This window comes from Haliotis rubra, unplaced genomic scaffold (genome assembly GCF_003918875.1).
Source record: "Haliotis rubra isolate DU_JTF1 unplaced genomic scaffold, ASM391887v1 Scf91, whole genome shotgun sequence".
Classification (NCBI taxonomy): Eukaryota; Metazoa; Mollusca; class Gastropoda; order Lepetellida; family Haliotidae; genus Haliotis; species Haliotis rubra.
The window spans coordinates 734,765-759,140 of record NW_025767646.1 but is presented as its reverse complement, the minus strand read 5'-3'; the positions used below and the strand labels follow the sequence as shown (position 1 = coordinate 759,140).

General features: G+C 38.7%; 1 protein-coding gene across 1 annotated transcript in view; it reads right to left on the bottom strand.

The window, feature by feature from the left end:
* Window positions 1-3,691: 3,691 nt before the first annotated feature.
* LOC124264106 (Krueppel-like factor 6) overlaps window positions 3,692-24,376 on the bottom strand; it is a 35,331-nt gene continuing 14,646 nt past the window's right edge. The window contains exons 2-3 of the mRNA XM_046698832.1: window positions 4,963-5,659; window positions 3,692-4,728 (exon numbers count right to left, since the gene is read on the bottom strand). Coding sequence (XP_046554788.1) covers window positions 4,541-4,728; window positions 4,963-5,659 — 885 coding nt within the window. The 3' untranslated portion in view covers window positions 3,692-4,540. The remainder of the gene's footprint in view (window positions 4,729-4,962; window positions 5,660-24,376) is intronic.

The following is a 24,376-nucleotide window of genomic DNA, read 5'->3' as shown; positions in this document are numbered from 1 at the left end:
GTCCTCTGTCGTGATATTGCTGGAATATTGCTAAAAGCGGCGTAAACCTAAACTCACTCACTCTTTCCTAGTGGGCCATAAAGAGACCATGTCCTTTAATGCTGTTTATCATCAGGGATGCAGGGGAGTATATACAGGGATGGAGAAATGCTGATGCTACCGATGGAACCACCCTGGACAGGTGCCCTTCCACCCTCATGAGCAGATACAGGAACCATGATGCAGAGTGTGATGTACAGGACAAATAAGGTATGTTTCTTGTTCTTTGAAGTTGATTCCCCACATGGGTACAATGTGTGAAGTCCGTTTTTGGTGTCCCCTGCTGTTGTGATACTGCTGGAATATTGCTAAGAGTGGCGTAAAATCATACTCAGTCGGTTTTTGAAGTTGATATGTGCATAATGAATACTAATCTTTCAGTGACCTTGGTTTGATTATGTGCCAAGCATGGATTTACTGATGACTCATGGTAGCTGAATTTGAATGGGTGGTCAGGAATGGTGACTTGATGGATTATGTTTCATTGACCTGAACATTGCTACAGTGTGTGAAGCCCTTTTCTGGTGTTCCCTGCCATGATAATGCTGGAATATGGCTTCCCTTCCCCACTCACTCACCTGCCTGAATAGTGTAGGAAATTGTTTCTAACACAAGAGCTTGTTTGTCACAGATAAGTTAATAATTAATAATGATAATTTATAAAAAAATATAAATAAGACTGCATGAGGTCCTTGTCTGCTTAGCTAGACTTGCCTCTTCAAAGGATAGAATTACTATACATCCATGGGCTCAGCATTCAGTACACCTTTGGAGCAAGGCTAGCCACAGAAGTGTAGGCTGCAGTAATAGAACCCAGTTGATCCAGACTTGCCACACCCCAGCTAATGAGTCCCCCTGTCCTACCCTCCTCCCCCCTGTCCTACCCTACCCCAGTCAGCTACCCCTCATTTCTCTCACCCTTTCATCACCCAAACAAGCCATCCTCCATTCATCCATTTCCCATCCATAACCCTGACATGAGCTCCAATCCCACGGTACCCATCTCACACCCGAGCCAACAATCACCCAACTCCACGCCTCGGACACAAACTCCCTTCCCAGACCCATCCATCTCTTACCCAGACACAACCCTCTGCCTGTCCCATGCCTCAACAGTGAGCCTAACCATCCCAGGCCTAAGCTGATACCTGATACCCGATCCCATGACCTACAGCCTCCATATATTGTACAGGCATATGGGAAAAACCCAAACTTGCTTTCTCTTGTTCCTCGAAAGCAAGTGAATATTCAATCCCTGTTATCTAATAGTTGTAAAGTAGTTGTTTTCTTTAGAAAGGTCTTACATTTAAATAAATTTGGAATAATTGATCAAGTTGTTATTCAAGGAATAATTTGTTATGTATCATGATTTTCTTAATGAATTATCCATTCTCTGTTGGTTTTGGCTTCCCTGTCTGTGCGCGTTGCCATAACAGATACTTGTTTCCATGCAACAGAAAATATGTTGATCTTGTGCACTTACGGCATAACAGCTAATACATTTCTGATTGAGTCCATAATGGTGGCCATTCAAACCGATGGGGATTTTTTAGCTGAGATGACTTGACATATTTCCGCCTGTTGCTTTCAGCAAGTTCTGAGTGATGTAATTTGAGCTTTGAGTATGCCACATTGTGAAAAACCTAAAGTTTGTACTTATTCTGCACCGATATTTTTAGCCCTGTATCAGAATAATGCAGCTTTTTGTATTCACACAAGTTCGTGTTATAACTTGCATCGAGTGAGTGTATAGGATTTGAGCAATGTCATGGGACATCAGCGTTTCACACCCAAGTCTTCCGGGTGACTAGCAGACACTTTAACCACTTGGCTATAGCATTGCCCAATCTTGCACAGAATGATACAGACTGGACATGGTTTTTTGTGTTGGGGGCAAGAATGAAGGCCCTTGGGCTTGCCATGATCATGGGTTCGAACCTGATCATATGTCTCGGTTTGTCAGCACCATACCTGCAGGGGCTGCGGGGTAGCCTTGAGGTTAAAGCATTTGCTCATTGCGCTGAAGACCAGGGTTTGATTCCCCACATGAGTACAATGTGTTCCCCGCCGTGATATTGCTAAAAGCAGCGTAAACCCACTCGCTCATAGGTTTTCAGCAGAATAGTAAACATACAAGAAATGTCATTAAGCTGTCATGCTGGGATGTAACTGGAATAGTGTCTATAAATCCAAGTCAAATTTATTCTTTAGGAAGATCATCTGGTTGTGGATTGACTCAGTTTCTGCTTCTTCCCTTTGAGTTTCACAGGTGTAAAGCAGGCCTGGCACCCAATACTTTATCGGTAATGAAACAAACCAAAGATTTGTATTACATACATATATTTATTCTTTGATTATATACACCAAGTTCCCATGAGAGAACTTGTAACCCTAGCAACAGAATGCAATGTCACATGACATCACTGCTTTCTCCCATGATTCTCATCAAAGTATATTTTTTAAAAACCAAGCTAACTGTAACAATCATGAACAATTAACATATCCTGCGTAATTGTGGAAAATCAAGGTCTCAATGAGGTTACACAAATTATTAAAAGTGTATTAAGCTGTCATGTTGACCAGTTTCCATACTTGTCCAATATTTCGGATGTAGAAAAAAAACTGACCCTTTCATACCTACAGAAAAATATTTGTGCATGGCTTTTGTTAAAAATAATCTGCAAAACAAATTAACTCTAAAAATATTTTCACTTCCTAAACATTGCACAATCCCAAGAATCGTATGGGTTTCATTTGTACCAGTACTAAAACATTTTTTGCACCAAATTTCAAGGGATAATTATTGGCTCGTCTCTTCAGTGAGTAATGGTATTAGCACTTATCACATAGTTACTACACAAATGAATTAGATCACATAAATATGAGCAACACTAAAAATCTCATTTTTTAAATCATGTACAAAACAAACTAATCACAGCCACTCGGACACGTAACATTGGGAGAAGGCAGATCTGAGACGGAGAATCTGATTGGTCCAACTGCAGGATGCATAAATGACTGCTGCCAATTGTGTTGTTGAGATCACAGCTGTCCGAATTTCCTGTGCAGATGGCATAAACAATGGATGTTTGCATATATCCAATGAGGCCAATGTCTGATTAAAAACAATTAAATATACTGTAAAATTAATAGCACTTTGGGTGAAATTGGTTTGTTCAACTGGACATTTGTTAGTATAAATTTATTTGCATATTGCAGTGTGAAAGTAAATGAGTAAGTTTGACATTAACTAAACATGCAAGAAGAAATCAGGGAACAAAAATACCCATAAAAGAATGTTAACAGATTGAGCAGTGGAAAGAATTAACCCAGATGTCCACTTAGAAGCAAAACAAAATCAGAATGTCACTTTTCATGGATCCTGGGTAGTGGAATAAAAGATGATGACAATAAAAATTGTCCAATACGTAACAAAGTCAACAGATCTTCAGAACAAATGTAAAACCCACTAACAGAGACACCAATTAAACAATATCGGTACAACAGAAACGCCCTGTCGTTAAACTCAGACCAGCAGATTGGAATTGATCGAGTTCATAAGCAAATAATTAACTGACATAAAACCAATATTGAGATATATGGCTAAGTAATCATTTCTATTCTGACAAAAGATAATTGCAGAAGAAATTCATTTTGCATACTGTTCATTAAGATGAATTCCTAAGCGTCTTCCCTCGAACCTCTGTATGTGTGACAGATAATATTTCCTTGATTAAATATGGAGAAGTGTTTATGCACATTATCTTTGCAACTACATGCCAGTGTTCCATTCGAGGAAATACGGTAAGGAAAATGTCGGGTCATATCAAAAAACACACTACACCCTTCTTTTCTTGAAACATTCGAAAACAAGAAGGACACAGACATGTTGGACAGCAATCTTTCCCTAGAATTATTTTGTTGACGAGATTTCCATGTCGCTATGTTCTATTCAAGCACTAGGCAAGATATGTTATGATATCACAGTGAAGGGGTATGAATATAATATCATAAGGTCAATGTCATGACCTTACAAAGGTCACAATGACTGAAGCCAATATTCAGACAATCCTTTCTCTCACACTCTGTTCCAGATCTAGATGTAACCATGTTTTCATGGAGTGGGTAATGCACAACGTTTAACAAGTTCTCCTGGAGTAACAATTCCTGAGTCTCACTCTGTCGTTTCTGATTAGTGCGCTAACATGAAAATGAACAACTCAGTCTTCTTGGCACTACTGCGAGTCCATCACTGGCCAGTCACGGTCTATTTTCAATGTGCTTTCAGAACAGCCCAAAGGACCATTGGTCATGTTTTGTTCAAACATTATTCTGTCATGTGACCATTCATTCAAATGAGGAGATTCTTCCTTTTATTAAATGACACATGCATGATTTTAGATTCATGTTTTGTATCACGTGTGCTTGTTTGTTCTTATCACAGAGTTGCAGGTCATGGTCAAATGGCGATGGTAAATGGGTGAGCACTTGAACGGTGGGGTCAAAGATCCATGGTTGCATGACGTTTCATGTGTAGTGCCAGATGATCCGATCGGGAGAAACATCTCTCACAAAACCTACATTGGAAGGGTTTTGCCCCAGTATGTTTGCGGTAGTGGCGTGTAAGTTCATCACTTCGGGCAAATCGCCATTCACAACCTTCCCATGTACATTTGTAGGGTTTCTCACCTGAAGAAAACAAACAGTCAGAATAGGTAAAAAAAAAAACCAAAAAACTATTCAGTTAAGTAATGATACTGATAAAAGGCCCAACTTTAAACAGAAGCACATCATTTGTTAGTTGGCCCTCTCCATAATTTAAAATGACACTGACGTTAAACATATTTACCACTTAACAAGAAATGGTGCTCAAGGAGAAGTTCCTGGCATCAATGAGGAGACAACTCATCATCACTGTCTTACCTGTATGAGTTCGTAGATGAGCCTTCAGATGTGAACTTTTGGTGTAGACCTTTTTACAGCCTGTGTACGGACAGTGGTGAACCCTCTTCCTGGTGTCGAGACTAACTTCTATACGGGTTCCAGAAGGAGGGTGGGACACACACTGTTGAGTCTGACCATGATGGTGGGCAGTTTGTGGCCGTTTATGTGATGACCCAGCTGCCACAATAATTTTTTGATGTCTATGAACCAACTCGGCTGAAATTGGGCGCAGTGCAACTGTTTCGGTCCTGCCAGGCCTCTGTGCAACTAATTTCAAAGCAAAAGGGTCATTAGATTTTGTTCGTATTGGCGACAGAGGAGGATCACTTATGTTACTATCCCATGACACACCACTAGATGCTGAACTGAAGCTGTTTATACTGAGGGTATCCGATGCCCGATCATTCAAATTGAGCTGTGCAAATTCATTCAGTTTGTCATCAGCTTCAACTTCATCACCACTATCGCACACATCATCATCATCTTCATCATCAGGAATGTTGTCTACATCATCGGACTCAGGGTAATCTGCTTCCCCCTCTGCTTCTGAAGCTTCACAGGCCTCAGCCCGACGCTTCATCGACATCCCTCCTGATGAGGCATCCTCGGAATTTAGTTTCTTGAAAGACGTGAGCTTTGGTTCATCTTTGAGGTAGCGTTCCATTTCAAGGCAGTTCTGGAAAATACAAGAAAACATATTGAGAAATGAGCCCTCAAATGAAGAGTAATAATGCTTGCTGGCATCGTGTAAGCCTGATAATATATGTGGCTAAATATGTACGCTACGATCACAACAAACTAAAAGAGACAACTCATTATACCCGTTATCCGATAGCCCCCCTTAAAAAAAATAACCCAGTTCATCATATTGTTGCATAGTTTACTGTACATATACTCGCGCCATGTATTTGGTATTTTTGTTAGGCACAAATATACAGAAGACCAATGAAATCCTAAACAGTTTGAATCAATGCTGATACTCTGAAATATACTCTCTGAACATTGATTCATACAAGAACACATATCAAGACTGAAATATTGCAATAAAAAAGTTGACTATCCATAGAACTTAGTTTTCCTGAAATATTGTGTTTGATATTTAATTAACTTCAATCATTCCTACTAATTCGTCTCAACATTTACCATTTTTTAATGCTGTAATTAAATTTTTACAATGGACAAACATTCCTGAGCGAGAGAGGAATTCAGAAACTACTTGTGCACCTGGTCAAGGAGTTGAAAGGCTGGCCTACATAGGTCTGTCACAATGCAGACAAACACAATCTATAGAGTAAATATTAAGTACTAATCCAAACTTGTCACACCGCGTTTTCATTTGTGGACAGGGACAGAACAATTTCATATTCTATTCATTCTGATCATGCTGCCCTAGCTCTGACAATGGCTCATTCACTGTTGTAAATTAACCCTAGCCCTTCTTCACATGAACATGATGACTGAATCTCCAACGACACCCTATAGTGTCACTGTGCTTTTAACTTAGGATCATTCAAGCTGCAATTCTACACTGAACAAAAAGGTGTGGATCAAATATCTCAGGAGATATTTTCAGTGAACTTGGCAAAGAGTGAGCACACAATTTCGGAAAAGTATCTTTAAAACTATTCATGATACTGAACGTTTTTTTCAATAAGTACAATACAAGCTGTGAACAGACAAGTTTGGCTTGAGTCCATCTATTACATTAGATAAATGATGGTTTGAGCAGGACATGGGTTAACCGCGAACCCCTCTGTTAGCAAACACGGGAACACCCACATCCCACCTTGTTCAGCATACCTGGTTACGGATGCTTGCACTCTTACTCATCTCCGGGGACCCACACCTCTGACCCCACCTACGTCAGGGACAAGAGATACATAATACTTGCTTGTCAAGAAAGAATTTGCATTTTTTTACTGGTGCTATTGTACTTGGAATGCAGTTTTACAATTGAGTGAGTGAGTTTAGTTTTACGCCACTTTTAGCAATATCACAGCGGGGAACACCAGAGTGATTGTGTTTAGTTTTACCCTGCTTTTAGGAATATCACTGCACGGGACACTAGAAATGTGCTTCACACATTGTACCCATGTGGGAAATCGAACCTGGGTCTTCGGCATGACGAGTGAACGCTTTAACCACTAGGCTACCCCACTGCCCCTAGGGACACCAGATGTGGGCTTCACACTTGAAACAAAACAGCACCTTTTTGCAGTTTGAAGATATATTTCAAACCCAACATTCTGTAACAGTATTGTCTTGTAAAGTACTACCATAATCTTTTGGGTTTCATATCACAAACATGTAAACACATGGTAAAGCTGTAAATGAATCTCATTTATCAACTCTTCTCAACAAATAGGGTAAGGCTTATCGGACAACTATTGTCAACAAAAACATTGGAATTCCTTCTTCAGTAAAGAAGTAGGTAAATTAAATCAGACACTGAAGTAAAAAACCACCAATGACTTTTCATATCATTCTAAGTGAGCTATAGTGTCTGAATAGCTCTCCACAGAATGACTGCATGTCACGTAGCTGTCATGTCTCACACTTGATAAGAAGAGAATAAAGTATAAGAATGCATTGCCTGTCTGAATGCTTTAGATTTTTGGAATGCTCACTGAAAAGCTCGGGTTGTCCCATTTCTTTTAGCGGTATTCCATTGCGTCACGGTTAACTAGAAGTGCACCTATGCATGTAATGTTTACCATATATGGTAACAAGTTGAGCCAACCACATTTGAAGAAAGGATAGTTTAAACCGAAATAATATCTGTAATAGCGTCATAGAATCTGGTTGCATGACTTTATGAATCGGACGTGTAGACACGAGGTAGTGATGACGTAGGTAGCCCTTACGCACCTAAGACCAAGTGATCTTTACCTACCTATCTCTACTCTATAAAAGATTCGATATGGAGGAATGTTTAGACGTGTTCTCATTCACGATGCATAAATATAGTCTCAACCAAACTATTGTTGTTTGCACAAACAGCGTTGGCCGCGTCTGCTGCTCACATTCATTCTACAGCCTGTGTTTGTACTGAAACCTTTTCATCATGTTCACAAGGGTATGGGAAACGTGAGTCGGGTCATATGGGAAAGGCTGTTATGATTCATACTGCACAGTAGACATTTACAACACTGCTACTTTCTATAGCTGAAAAAAGACACTTTTTAGACCTATTATTTTGACAAAAGACTACTAGTTTATTGTTACATACATTAAACCACCTCTGGGGGGTACATGAAAATTTAGGCTATCTTTAACAAAAGATACCAAAAAAAACCCCTCATGGTATGGGAGTATTTTTGTTGTGTGTATTGACGACATTAATATACAATCAAAAACATGTTAAGCAATATCCAAATTGTTCAAGTTCTCATAGTTAATCTATCATAACACAACACATCACCTACACATCACCTACACATCACCTACAGCAATGGGAAAGAATTAGAGGGCTTCTCTACTTACACACCAGTTAACGTCAATGAAAAATCTTTTTTCTCCACATCATGATTCAGCATAAACCATATTGTGGTAAGGGGTTACAGGGAGCACAGTCAAAGGAACTTTGATTTGCTTTGACAGTACCCACCTTGGGCATGCTAGAAACCTATGATCGTGGTTCAAACACTGATTGGCTCTATGTTTCTTCGATGTCCTGCACGTAGGTTTCACTACAGTAGTAAATGTCTGAGACTACACTCGGCAATATTCCAGCTGTATGGCTTCGGTTCGTAAACATGGAGTCTGGACCAGACAATCCCGTGATCATGAGCATTAATCTATAAAATTGGGATAAGATGTGTCAACCAAATACTTTACTCGAGGTATGACATGTACTTCAGCATTGTCTCTCCCCATCCCTGTCAAATGTATTCCGTGACACACTCATGAAAATTTGGGTTAGAATTTGTCTTTAGCAACCTATACTCGTCATAAAAGTTGAGTAACTGGATCTGGTGGTCAGCTTCACTATCTATGTAATTGAGTGAGTATGATTTTACACCGCTTTTAGCAATATCATGGCAGGGGACACCAAAAATGGACTTCACACATTGTACCCTTGTGGGGAATTGAACCCGGGTCTTCGGTGAGACGAGCAGACACTTTAACCACTAGGCTACCCCACTGCCTGCTGACTAGGTAGATCTTATAATATCACATCCTACTTGATGCTCACAACATCAATCACTAGTCCAGACTTAATTATTTATAGAGTGCACCAACCAACAAACCAAAACTATCTCTGGATATTAACCAGTCTTGATGAACAGTTAATTAACACTGTCAACACTAACAAGTTTCATATTTTGTGTTCCAGAGATGCCCTTGATATACATTGATTTTAGATGATAATGAAGCCAACTTGAGACATCTCCCAGATCAGATAACGGTCTAGAGGGCTAGCTTGCCCAACAGAAATCATTAGACCATTGGGTGTGGCTGTTTGGTTAGGGGACAGTGGAAGTAAGACCTATCTGATGGCAGATATTGACATGTTTTTCCTGGCTGGCTTGTCTTGAGGTCAAGGAGCCATGCTCAGGGGATCAAGGCCACTGGGGATATTCTGCTTTGTGAATTTACCAGCAACACCATGGTACACTGTTCTAAACTAACAAAAAACATGAATGTATATCTATTTTCAATAATTTTTTTTCTATGTAATTACTTATAAATAAGATTTATGATATAGGTCACGCCTGTTTACAAAATTTATTTAACTTTTAGAACATGTTATGTTTGTCTTGTCCAGATAGTTTTGAAACATTAGATATGTGTCTGCTGATATTTCCTTGTGTACATTTATATAATTTACAACTGGGATTTTGCACAATTATTCCTTGTGAAAAAGCATGGTACACAACAAACAGGCATTTTTTTGTTCTGATATAGTGAATGGGAACATTGAATGGGAACATTTACATGTTGATACAGTGACCCCACCATCTTCATTTCTCATTGACTAAGCTTATTCCCTCCTGTACATAAACACCTAAGTCTGTCTCACAGTCCCTGAACCACATTTGTTTCCCTTCCGCAGGACTAGATTTCTTCAGGTTCTGAATCTCCCATCTAACTGGGGTTCCTTTACAATTTAAATGAATTATTTGTTTTTATCAAAATTATTTACATTTAGAGAATAAGCGTTAGTCTAGTGTAGATTTTATTAGTCTCTGAATCTCCCATCATACCGGGGCTCTTTTTTCAATTTAAAATAATTATAGGTTTCTATCAAGTTATTTATATGCAGACTAAGCGTTAGTCTAGTGCAGATGTTATTAGTCTCTGAATCTCCCATCTCACCAGTGCTCTTTTTTCAATTTTATTGAATTATTTGTTTATCAAAATATTTATGTTCAGAGACTTAGCGTAAGTCTAGAACACACTGTGAAGCCTGTGGTCAGCTCAAGTGGCCTGCTCTGTCCAGTGCGGTCTTTACTCAGATAATGCCTGTAATGCTACTGTTCTTGTGCGACTTAGTGTAAGGCCGGAGGACACCATGGATACAATTGTTGTTGTTGTCAAGCCAACACAAATCTACTCTCTAACATTACTGGACCTTTTTATGTTTACCTAACAGTCGGCGTTGGAGAAACATTCAGTGATAGCTACTAACAGATAGACGAGGAAAGAAGTGAACATTGAAAAAAGAACATTCACAATTACGCAGCATAATTGTCCTTTGTTATAAATACACATTTTTTAAGTGGTAATAATTTGATGCATGCCAGTTAGTATCTGTTTCCAAGGTCGTACAGAATAAATTACAGTTGAACTTAATGATTTGGCAAATGAAGGTTGCCTCAGCTCCAGAAATTAATCGTTTTTCTTGGATCCAATTTGATTTTTCTATACATTTGGTAGATATATATTTTAAATAAGACACAAAGGTTTCTGGGGCTAAATGCTAGTCTAGCACATCCCCAAAGGAAGAACGTGATCATGGAAAATGGAACTTGCCAGGAAATAATCACTTCTGATTCAACAGACAGACTGACTGATGAAGCTACCGTTTTCTTATCAACATCTATGAATAGAGTGGGTCTTAAAACAGCATGCCCTAGACTGGTGACCAGTGCTGTTATCATCAGATCTTTTCAAACCCACCCTTAACTGACCAGAAGGCTTGCTTGGATCAACAGGGCCAGTCAGAAAATAACCAACATCTTGCCTCTGACAAACAAATGCTGAATAGGGTGTGCAGTTTGTTTGGAGAGACAAGATAATGAGCAGTCTCTTGATAAAAGAACTGAATCAACCCTTGAAGAGACGTGTATCCCCAAATGTGTTGTTTTTTTCTGATTGTTGAAGCAAGGAAAGCTTTCGGCTGTGATTTGCGGTCAAGCAAATATACCAACATCAAGCAGAGTCATCATTAATGTTCCCGAGAAGCACCGACACAGCCAGGCGGGATTATTTGATAAAGGGACTCCTGGCCGAAGGTACTCAATCTGGATTCCTCAACTTGCCAAACACACAAGTAAATTAGTGGATTAGTGAATGTTAACAATAGTACATTCCTGGAATTTGGTTCATGATTGTGATTGAGGTGCCGGTACCATCAGAATTCTTGTATCCTGATAACATAAGCTTTCAGGAATGTTGATTGATCACAGCAGGTACTGTAGAGATAACAAACATGGACAAATTACAGAAATGCACTTTACATTCAACCCATGTCAATGGTCATGTTTTAATTCAGGCAATGAAACAGTTATCCAGCCAAAAATTTCATTTGGAACTTCGCCATAATCTGTCAAATAGAGACAGACTTGTTAATTAAGGCAATCCTACAACTAATAAAGTATATTTGGACAAGCAATTCTTATAATGCAACTGCAACTCTGGCGCCATGTGTATCCGCTTAGCTGTGCACTGTGCATACAGGTTCATGTCTGTTTATGTTGGTAAAACTTAGTTCAGGCACTAATCTTAATCTCCGTCCGTGCACTCAATGTCAGATCGCCCGACTGAAACTTGCCTGATTCCCTGGCAAATAAAATATGATACTGACATTTTCAGAGTTGACCTGCCTCTCTAATGAGACTGTATACATGTTCCAGTTAGGTCTGTAATACCTCAGTATACAAATTCCTGACTGTTTAATGAGTCATGATGACAGACTGCATCCTGGAGGAAGGTGTAGGGTTCATACACAACACTGTGTAGAGATATAAACTTGACAGGAACATATGCATAACATGGGGGATAGAGAGGGGGATAGGGAGGAGAACGTCCAGGAAAGACCTGTGGTGTGAGCCAACACAGTCCAGGTGCCATACACTGGAGTGTGATCAAGAGATTCACAGATCTATCTGTGAGGGAGTCCATCTTTGGTCTGTTACCTGATGAGATGATTAAGAGTTTGGATGAGGGGAAAATTATAAGAATTATTTTTACTTCCACCTAACCATGACAGTAACTGGACCACCAAGAGCGTGGTTGATCATGGTGATATCAACCCACCACCACACACTGTAACCAGTTGATGATTTTTCTTATTAACGTTGGTGGTAATTGGGAACAGTTCTGATACAGAATCCCAAAGGGCAGAACAATAATGTAAAGGGGTAACGGACAAAATGAGGCTGAATGAAGAACCCATTCCAGAAGGATCCATGTTTGAAAACATTCAAATTCATAGCGAATGAGTGAGTTTGGTTTTACGCCGCTTTTAGCAATATTCCAGGAATATCACGGCAGGAGACACCAGAAATGGGCTTTACACATTGGGGAATTGAACCTGGGACTTCAGCGTTCAGAGCGAATGCTTTAACCACTAGGCTACCCCACCGCCCCTTCAAATTCATACCTTTCACAAGTTTTGAATGGTTGAAGATTTAAAATTACTGACATTTTTCTTAAAAACCATGTAAGTATACAGTACACTGACAGCCTTACCAGGCAGGGCAACATCAATTACCATCTTTCAACATATTTTGATACAGACTGGGATCAACCTTTTGCTGTGGAGGCAGACATCCTATCCACTAGACAACAAAGATATGGGGAAGCCCCCATGATGTAATCTGTTTTCCTTGCCAGGAGAATGGATTTTAAGTCTTCCCTTGACACAAGTATTCATTAGCTCCGAAAAGATTTCTAAAATCTATCTCCTCCAGCTGCACAACTTGGCGTAAATATCTTCGTCCTTGATGTCAAGTGATTCATGTGGCTTAGTAATTTTTCATAGGGATGTCTTCCTGGCTGCCAGGAATAACTATTAACAGCAGAGTAAGCTGTTTACGTTCCATAGTGCTTCCCCATCAGGAACTAACGAGTCAACATTTCAAACCATCAACACAGATATGTGCCCCCAGACATGTCCCTGGTACAAGAACAGTTGCTACATAAACAAACACACATTTTTATGTGCAACTGTTTCATTGAAGCACAAATGTTCAGTTACCATGCTCCTTATCTACTGATGTTGATGATCATTATAGGTTGTTGGTATTGCAAAAATATTTGTGAATGATCCAAAGCTTGTGACTTGGCATGAAGGAGGTGCCAGTAAGTTGTCCAAGTAAACCAATTTCCTCCATCACAATCGTCTCTATTCGGGGTCTTAGTTTGCATGATGATTGTCCAGGGTTTATTTTCACGAATGTACATCTGGTGACGCAAAAGTATTTTAAAAACGTGCGAGTGCTGCAGCCAGTTATCAAATGAGGAGTGAAACCAGGATGTTTCATGAGAGAAGCATGTGTCATGGCGTCATGCGTCCATTACGTACAACTGAAGAGAATGGATGCAGAAAAAAAAAATTCTGTGAGTTCTGTGGGATGCACAACATTATTCATTGTACCCACAACACAGCTACACCTTTGCTAAGCGTTTGGTTGTTTCTTTCAGAACAGTTATGTACATCAGTCCACCTGATCAATGATTCATTCTGGGCTCCAATGAAATTATCAAAATATACAGCCCAGTTCTCTACACTGTCACAGGACCCTCAATAATTGGGGGTTGCAGGGACTCCCATTTTTGTGAGTTGAGGTAAAACCCAGGGGTAGTTTCACAAACCGATAGCACTACGACTGTCGTAAAACAATGTTAAAATATGGGAGTTACGATCATCTTAGCGATCGCTTTGTGGAATGGGGCCCTGATGTGCCTCAGTGATTCAGCTATCCCAATACGCAGTCAAATTCAAAATGTACATCCTAGTCAAATACACAACACCAGAGGACATCCTGCCTCTACCATCACATCAAAACAGATTCCATGTGAATCAGTGATGACACCAGGTGTTCAGGCCACACATGCCCTAGAGCACCTGCCACCCACAAGACATGCATCAGAGTAAGACTTGGTTGCCTAATGCTTCACAGCAGTACTCCCAGCATTAAATGACAGCCTGTTCAAAATTGATTGATTATAAACGAGGCTGAGAAACATTCCTGTCAATGTCATCTACCTGCTATAAATCAATCACACCTTCTTTGAACTTTTCATATAAAATATAACCTACAATGAAAAAAGATCCATAAAGTTCTGGCAGCCATCAGAAACATAAATTCCAGGAATCTGATCTGTCCGAAAACAAAATGGCCACTTATCATTCCTCTTGAGTGACTGAGTACAACATCGCTCTATGATGGACAGTTCAGATACAGGAACAAGGGCGGTGGTATTAATAATGTCATAAATCATACATGAAGGACAACCAGTAAACATGCTGACACTTCCTGAACAGTGTTACTACAGGGTCTGTCCTCTGCGTGTTCACCAGCCAAGTCACTGTCCGAGTGTTCATGCTAGGGACGTGAGGTGACTGGAAATATAGTGCAAATTGTACTACTCAGACCACATGATCAGACCTGGGATCACATGACTGGTGAGCCCTCTGAATTGTGCTGAGGTAGCCTCGTGGTTAAAGCATTTGCTCGTCATGCTGAAAACCAAGGTTTGATTCCCCACGTGGTTATGTGTGGAGTCTATTTCTGGTGTTACCCACCATGATGTCTGGAATATCGCTAAGAGTGGTGAAAAAACACTCTCTCACTTTCGGAAATGTGCTAAGGAATTTATGGCTGTAGTGACCAGTACATGTGTACATATTACATATGCATATCTGAGCCATAGTCTGTCTCACAGTCACCGAACCACATTATTTTCCCTGCTTAGCCCTCTCTGCAATGCTAAAGCTCTAAATGAAGCAAATCTAGATTTCCTTAGGTTCTGAATCTCTTTTTCTGAATCTTCTGGGTTCCTTCTCAATTTAAATGGGTTGATATGTTACTATCAAAATTATATATATTCCGAGACTAAGCGTTAGTCTAATCTGAGTCCATGAACAGGAAGTTCACATTTGAAAGTGAGAGCCTGGACAAGACAGACAAGTGGTTGATAGCATGACCACAGACCTACATCTTTTCATAGGGTGACATGCTTTGTTACCACCACTATTATCAAGAAGCATGGAAAACAGATCCTATTCTTTTCCCACAAATGTCCTTCTTTGGTTTCACAGCTTTTAGCAATATTGAAAGGATCGAATGAAAAATGTACCCATGTGGGATTACCAATTATCATTATAATCAATGTGAAATCATTATATTGCTGTTGTAGCACCACTGATAATTTCCCCAAATTGTTGTCAGGTATTTTCGTTGCTATAAACAAACATACATTCCTGTTCCAAATCGCCTTGAATGCCATCCACATGTTTGAAATGGCAGGCTGACAGAACAGCAATGATAAAGTGCCAGGTCTATCAAGGAATCAGCTTGACAGAGGCCTGGGCCAACTGTGTTATCACATGCCAGATACGTGCTCAGTGGGAGCCAATGGGTGGGGATCAGGGCTTGGTTAGATTGAAATTCTGTGTCAGGAGGTATATAGTGTGTAAGCATAGCAAACAAATCATTTGTCAACATCACACAGAAAATGGGAACCCCCACCCAACAAAAGCAAACAGTATTATATAGCAATTAGTTGGAAAGGTACGATATTGTGAATTTTTCTAGAATCAACAAGCTGTAATGTCACAATGCTAGTCTTGCTCATATCATATGCTTTACTCTCCCTGGAAAAGTATTAAAGCAATACCGTTGATAACATACCGATATTATAGTGGATATATTGCTTGTAGTGTTTACCTCATCCATTAAAATATCTTGACAAGTAATTCTTCAATCCCTGGGTCCAATATTAACTTTAAGCCATCAGATGTGATGGATGACAATTCTGTCATATTTTCAATAGAAATGTATCAGAGAGGCAGTTCTAGGTCAGATGAAAATGTCAATAAACAATATCGGAACCCCTCCCACTTTTCTTTTGTATTTGTGAAGTACTAGTAGTCCCCAAAGACTCTAAAACTTTCATATTGGTCTCCCTTGGAACACAAAATGAGGAAACTGATTAAACTTCAACAATCACACAATGAAATGTATGTAAATGATGATAACATGTCAGACTCTTACATATGAGTCAGACTCATTGTCATTCTTAATGTTGAGTTTAAATAATTATATCTATTTGAACTATTGATATATATTTATTTATTTTAATTTAAACATTGTTAAATAATCACTGTTATTAATGCATATAGAGACATGCTACACAATATGCATGTCTCTTTGACTCAGTGAATATTCTTGGATTGTTACAGTGAGTGAGTGAGTCAGTTTAGTTTTACGCCACTTTTAGCAATATTCCAGCAATATTCCAGCAATATCATGGCAGGGGACACCAGAAATGAGCTTCACACATTGTGCCCATCTGGGGAATCGAACCTGGGACTTCACCGTTCTGAGCGAATGCTTTAAGCACTAGGCTACCCCACTGCCCCTGGATTGTTACAAGATTCTCATCTGATAAAATACATCAGTATTATATTAACTATTATGAGGAACCTTGCATTTGGATACTGACAAGTAAATTATTCATTGTTTGGAGTCACTTATGTAAGTAGACATATTCAGGTATTCATGTTAGTGTTTTTAAATCCATTTTATATTCATTCCATTCTCTGATTTATGTAAAATTATCATAGAATTCCATTTAGTCTCCATGATATCTCGTGCAAGTATGTTAATTCACCATACCAGGATTTATGCTCTAGGCAAAGGAATAACATCATGGCCCCTTTTCACAAGGCGATCGTAGCGCTAAGACTTACAGTCGTAGCACTACGTTCACTTTGTGAAATGGGGCCCCAGATCTTGGCTATAGAAAATATAAGGCATGAATATTTGTCACACCATGGAAGGAAATGCAACATATAATTGTTTATAACACCGTAAATTAATCTTAAACAAACTATCAAGTATAACATCTTAATTACTCTTATGTAATTAGGAATTTTCTTAACGCTACAATACACAGTTATCTTCTCTGAGCATAAATCAACATTTGTGTATATGAGCATCAGCTCGGTACTGCCTTCCAATTATCTCAGAGGGATGTGCAATCACCGATCTATTGACAATTAAAAACTGATGCAGACCGACAAGCTGTCAGTCCTCAGCCTTCAGGGACTGAAATCAACATCAAACAATTTACATGTATTATCTCAACCTGCACACAATTCAGCCAAGGGCAGATAACTCCAACGATTTATTCATTCAAATCTTTTGCCTGGGGACATGCTGATCAAATTGATATAAATGTAGGTTGAGTAAGCTGTGTAGATTAATCTTAAAAAATGGTTGTGAGGAAGTGTGAAAAAATCTTTTGATGGTACAGATTGAAAGATATGTACAATTAATGAACTCGAAGAATTGTTCATTATGCAATACAGATGTCCCTGTATCATCTCAATACAAAACCTGGACTTTATTCTTTTCATAAATATTATATGTAAAGCTGCAATCTTATTATTTATTAGTATCAGATATGACTGGTCATATCCTTACCACAATCACCAATATCAAATATTAAATCTTTGGACGGCAATGAAACAGCAGGACTTGGGATTCACACTGCCCCAATTAAGGAAAACTGCAAGCTGTTAGGCTGACAGCAAGTCATGCATGAATATGTTAAGAAATTGTATTATTATTGAAGAATCAATATAGGATATGTTTTTCTGTTGGGTAAACCACTTATCAGACACTCATGTGCACTCCGTAATTGCTAAATACTGGCATCTGAAATGAGATTGATTAATCAGCAGATAATCATTTGACACTTTTCACAGCCAGTGGTCTGTAGCATTCATATTCAAGATGAGAACAAATACTATTTTCCAAACCACTGACTGGATATCACATGTTAATGATATTGTATACTGAGAGCAAATACCAGCTTGTTCTTGTTTACAACTAGTTATTTAAATATTTTGATTTTCATGTTATTAAATACTATAAGATGCATAGCTTGTTGTTAGGAAATCAGCACCCGATATTTAGTGACTGAATGATTCAACAAATAGGTAGGTAGCAAATACATTACCAAAATAACTAAAAAACATTTACAAGGATAGCGAGCATGATAACGTGATTTGTTAGATGTTCATTTTTTAAATAACAAAATATACACATAAATTTCAATAGTTAAACATAATAAGATGTGAAAGGATTAAATAAATAAACCAAAAAAAATGTCCATTGATACAATTTTTTCTGTTGAATTGGAGCACAAACCAAATTGAAGCCTGACAAAATATGGACAGCTCTGCCGCGATCACAATCGATAGCAACTCGAGATCGGTAATCTCACAGTCATGATGTTACAACACGCAACATAAAGAGCAGTTGTTGGGCAAGTACATTCACGGATCGATAACTATTGGTCACATCACCCAAACTGGCAATTATCCTTCCAAAACACAGTACTGATTATTGGCATTTTTTGTAGCTTTTCTTCAGCAGGATTTTTAACCCTGAAGCTTGCCCTAAGTAATTACCCACAATTCACCCTGATTCGTTGTGATCGCAGAGAAATCTTTTTATTGGTTAAGAGCTTATAAGTGTTTGCAGTGTTTGCCTTTTGAGGATCAATTTATTTCCCATGACTGATCTAGTGTTTGTTGATTGCTCAGGAAAGAGTCTTGGAGGGAATGCAACATGCAGTATACGACAAAGTGTTTTGAAAAGTAAAGATAAATTGAATAGCATAACAAAACTCTGCAAACATATTGAAAGCATATACTGTAGTCATAACATTATATACAATTCATCATGCAATTGACAATTGGCAGGTAATTGGGTGATAAACACTTTATTTGCATAATTTAGTCTCCATTTGATAAAATTATTTCTGATGGTGTATACAAATTCTGTTTGATATATGAAGGGATTTACTAAACAGGAAATACTTCATCCCAATGCTCAAAAGTGAAACAAATGCAATAAAATGCAAATTGTAGCTAGAGCATGTGAGTAAACTTGTTTTATTGGAGTGAGGGAGTGAGTTTAGTTTTACGCCATGCTCAGCAATATTCCAGCTACATGGCGGCGGTCTGTAAATAATCGAGTCTGGATCAGACAATCCAGTGATCAACAGCATGAGCATCGATCTGCGCAATTGGGAACCGATGACATGTGTCAACCAAGTCAGCGAACATGACCACCCGATTTAGTTTTATGCCGCTTTTAGCAATATTCCAGCAATATCACAACGGGGGACACCAGAAATGGACTTCACACATTCAGCATGATGAGCGAATACTTTAACCACTAGGCTTACAAATCAAATTAGAAATAGCTGATGTGGCATTAGTATTATCACTCATTCAAGACAAAATTATCATCATGTTCCTTGCTTCACCTTTTAATTTAAATTAGAAATGCCTGATTTGGTGCGAAGTAATATTGCCTCACTCACTCATGAAAAATTTACTATCATTTTCCTCGCTTCAAATTTTCAATCAAATTAGAAATAGCTGCTTTGGCGCAAAGTAATATTGACTCACTCAACACAAAGACAAAATCCCCAAAGACAAAGTGATGATCAATGCTAAGCTGTAAGGGATTAAAGTTAAGGAATAACAAATACCCAGATGTGGAGGTAATCCCTTAATCTGAGATTAGGACAGATAATCCCTCAATGATTCCATCTACATGCAGTCATTGAAACCAGAAATAATGGTTACTGGGTGTCCCAGCTCAACCATATCCTCTTTCCATCTTCAGTATGTGGTATATTATTCCACCTGCCAACACCTGTGTGTATACCTGTAATCAAGGTAATTGCACACCTGAACCAACCTACCATTGTGGTGTTGCTACAAAGCACTAAAAGATTATTCACTGTTTGTCATATCTATTTCAAACAGACCTAAACTATGTTTTTGACAAGTTGTTGAAATGACTTCAAGGAGGTCTTTTATGCAACAACATACGTCAGCGAGACAAATCTATAAGCTCGCAAAGCTCAAGAGTAAATGTGTAAACTTCGTAAATAGAAACAATGGCACAGTTGTTTTTTATTTGATGTCGGTGGTTACATTTCTTTTGAAGGAACGTTTTTCATAATTTGATTACCTCAAGATATTGATCTTGAAATAATCCTAAAGAAATCCATAGGAGTGAGTGAGTGAGCGAGGTTTTAGTGCTCAAAATGAAAAAGAAATAGGTCCTTCAAATGCCGCCTAACAAACTGCCATAATTGCTTTAGGGTGTGGGGTTTATGAGATCATGACGACAGTAAGACACGTATGTCACCTCACTGTGTGAGGTGTGGTGAGGACGAGGCAAGTTGTTGATATTTATGACTGCGTCAAACCCTGGAATCATGGGAACGGTGTTGATGAACCTAAGGTCATAATCGAGTGAATATGTAATGTACCCATGATGAGGACAGTCTCTGTGCAGAGCGAGGTTCACGCCAAGTGATCCACAAATCAAGAAACATCAATAACCGTGTCACAGAAACATGTGGCCTTCACCATGGTATTGACTATCAAGATCAATGCACACATGTTTTAATCAAGCAGTTAATCTTACTTTATAAACAAGTCATTGCAACATGTTGGAAGAAATATTGACAAATGAAAACTGTCAAAACCATTTGGATCTCAGCTGCAATATTGGTGTCTGTGCAAGATGCAATTCAGCCATTAAATTGATCAATACGTAATTCACAAAACAATTGGCTATCTTTCAAAGCACTGACAGCGACTTGATATTTTGCATATTTTGTGACTTGATATTTTGTGTTCATGTGGTTACTATTGCTGACATAATTCAAAAAGGATTTCTGAAACATATTTATCATTAAAACAAACAGATGTGAGACTTCATAGGTGTATAATTGGTGTGGTAGGAGTAATCCCACTTGGTGTATATGAATCATGGAGTAATCCACTGTGGACAGTATTGAATCACTGGGTTTCACTGTATATTTGAATCATGGAGTGTCCACCATATTTGAATCATGGGTGTCCACTGTGGACAGTATTTGAATCACTGGGACGATGTGTCCACTGTGGACAGTATTTGAATCATGGAGTGTCCACTGTGGACAGTATTTGAATCACTGGGTGTCCACTGTGGACAGTATTTGAATCATTGGGTGTCCACTGTGGACAGTATTTGAATCATGGAGTGTCCACTGTGGACAGTATTTGAATCACTGGGTGTCCACTGTGGACAGTATTTGAATCACTGGGTGTCCACTGTGGACAATATTTGAATCACTGGGTGTCCACTGTGGACAGTATTTGAATCACTGGGTGTCCACTGTGGACAATATTTGAATCATGGAGTGTCCACTGTGGACAGGAATTGAATCATGGAGTGTCATGGAGTGATGGACAGAATTTGATAGGAGCATGATGAACAAGGATAGCATGATGAAATCGCACTCCAGCCATATTCCAGCTATATGGCGGCGGTCTGTAAATAAATGAGTCTGGACCAAACAATCCAGTGATCAACAGCATCAGCATCGATCGACGCAGTTGGATACGATAACATGTGTCAACCAAGTCATCAAGCATGAGCCTCCGATCCTGTTAGTCACCAAAGCATGGATTACTGCAGATCAATTCTAACCTGGATCTTCATGTGTCTACCACGCGATAGACACATTGACCTTGACCTTTGCCGGAACACACTAGTCATTGAGACCACATACAGTCTGGGTAGCAGTTCTGACAAAACCAAGGATTAAGTTTAAACCTAAGACAAGCAGCTCTTAGTAGAAAGGGGACTTTAATGTTAAACTAGTGAACTGTATCTAAGTAATTTGGTCTAATCATTCTTCATGTTATGAAACAAATCAATACTTTCAGGACATAAAAAAACCCTGGAAGACTGACTGAGTTTGGTTTTACGCCGCTTTTAGCAATATTCCAGCAACATCACGGCGGTAACCCTGGAAGAAACTCATACCAAACATTTCATTTATCGATACTGTTATTTTCAAAGTTAACCAGACATTTATTGATGTCAGCAATCAAGTCCCATAAATTTTGAATCACAGTCTCAGTAGAATAGGGATTCAAAGCAATCGGTTGATCGCGTCTGAACTCATAAATATATCATAACAATTTATCTTACATGTCACAATAATGAAATGAGCTGTAGCACTAAAACGACAGTACCTTTGATCCCAATGGAATCCATGCCAATACAATGTAACATTGTGCTTCATGTGAGGATATAAAACCTTTTATCATATACCCCAGAACATGTATACAGAAACATACCACATACATTTTCACAGAGATTATTTTTAACAACAATGAAGACATTGAAAAACAAATATCACTATCGCAACCCATGTTAGGTCTGCTCTTGTGGGGAAAGGAAACTTTATGAGAATACATTATGCATAAATGCTTGTTCTCATCAGATTTGGCTTAATGCAGTGACCTTTGCGACCTCTGATATTTAGTGTGAGTGACACAGAGTTGGGTTGTCATATTCGCGTGTTCTTGCTGTATAGAGCTCGAGGCTAGGACTTATCTGAAAACTTTACACGCATAACTTGTCTAGAAAAGGTATTTCCATGTCAAGTGAAGTTTACAAGCTCATCTGGTGTGACTATTTATATTCATTACACACATGCCAAATGGAAGCTGTAATAACACGACATATGTACGAAACATTCCTTTAAAATACCTTAAAATGTCAGTCCACTTAAAGAGAATGATAAGAAAAATCATTTGACATTTTCAAAATGAAACACGTTATTACCCTCTCTAATGCTAAGCAGTTTCTACAATGTACATAACTTTTAAACAGTAATTAACAGTAATTAAAGGTAAACTGAAACGTTTCATGTGCATTGTGCACATGACAACATCGACAACTCACAGCAAAGTAAACAATTTTACACCAATCAGTATGTCACATCCGACCCATTTAGTTACCTTTTCCACCTAACCACTTCTCCCTTAACAATCTACTCCTCTGCCTCATATTTATCTACCCCTGTATACCCTTCAGTTACCCATGTATTTCTACATACCCTTTACCTTAACAAACCCACCCACCCCTCTCTCCACCCTCCCTGCCGCCCTCCATCCAATCTCACGCCCTTCCCACCATCCATCCCTCCCCACCCCCAACCCTCTCCCTACTAATGTCAGCTATTGTCCTTATTACATTCAAAGCCAGTGATCCCACAGGTAACAAAAGTACTACCATCTTTGTAATCCCAGTTTCTTAGTAACACACCTGTAATTAACTGTAGCTACCTGTAATTAACTCAAGCTAGTTACCTGTCATCACCCAATGTGGTCACCACTCCAGTTACCAGTAACTTTCACTGTCTGTAATTAACTCATACCTGCAGGGACAATTTACTTACATTTACCTGTAACGTTACCTGTATTTAAGAATAGTTTCTAACAATCTTCCTAAGTATACAAAACTATGTAGGAAATGTATACTATTATTCTCAAGTTCAAATTATACTTTCCCATATCTGTCTATGGCTTAAATGCAATGACTGTAGATGTTTTTAACTAAATGGTAACTTCAGAATATTTACCACAGGTAGCATATTAAAAACCAAGTAACAAAAGTTTCAAAACATTATTCTCAAGCATAAAAACAACTTACACATTTATCCTCAAGAAAACAAACAATACATAACCCAGAATATTATCTTTTTATGCAGAATACAAGCTTAAGTCAAAACACACTTTGTCAAATGTCAGAAACCGGATTTATTGTGATAATACTAGATGTGACCTTCTATAGGAGCTATGTCCTGTTTCCTGTAGCAGCCAGAAGTGCATTATCACAATCAATATTTCACTTCCTTATGAGCAGCGAGATACACTTTATATCCACCAGTAAATAGGGCCCTTTTACTGTACATGACATGATCATCTTATCTTTTATGCGATATTCAATGCCCCATCTGATGCTGCCTTCATTAGCAATGAGCTTTACTCGTGTTTGTCAGAGAAGATACATTGTGGTTTCAATATGCGAAGACCATTCTTTTCATTACGGTATTAGATTTGGTT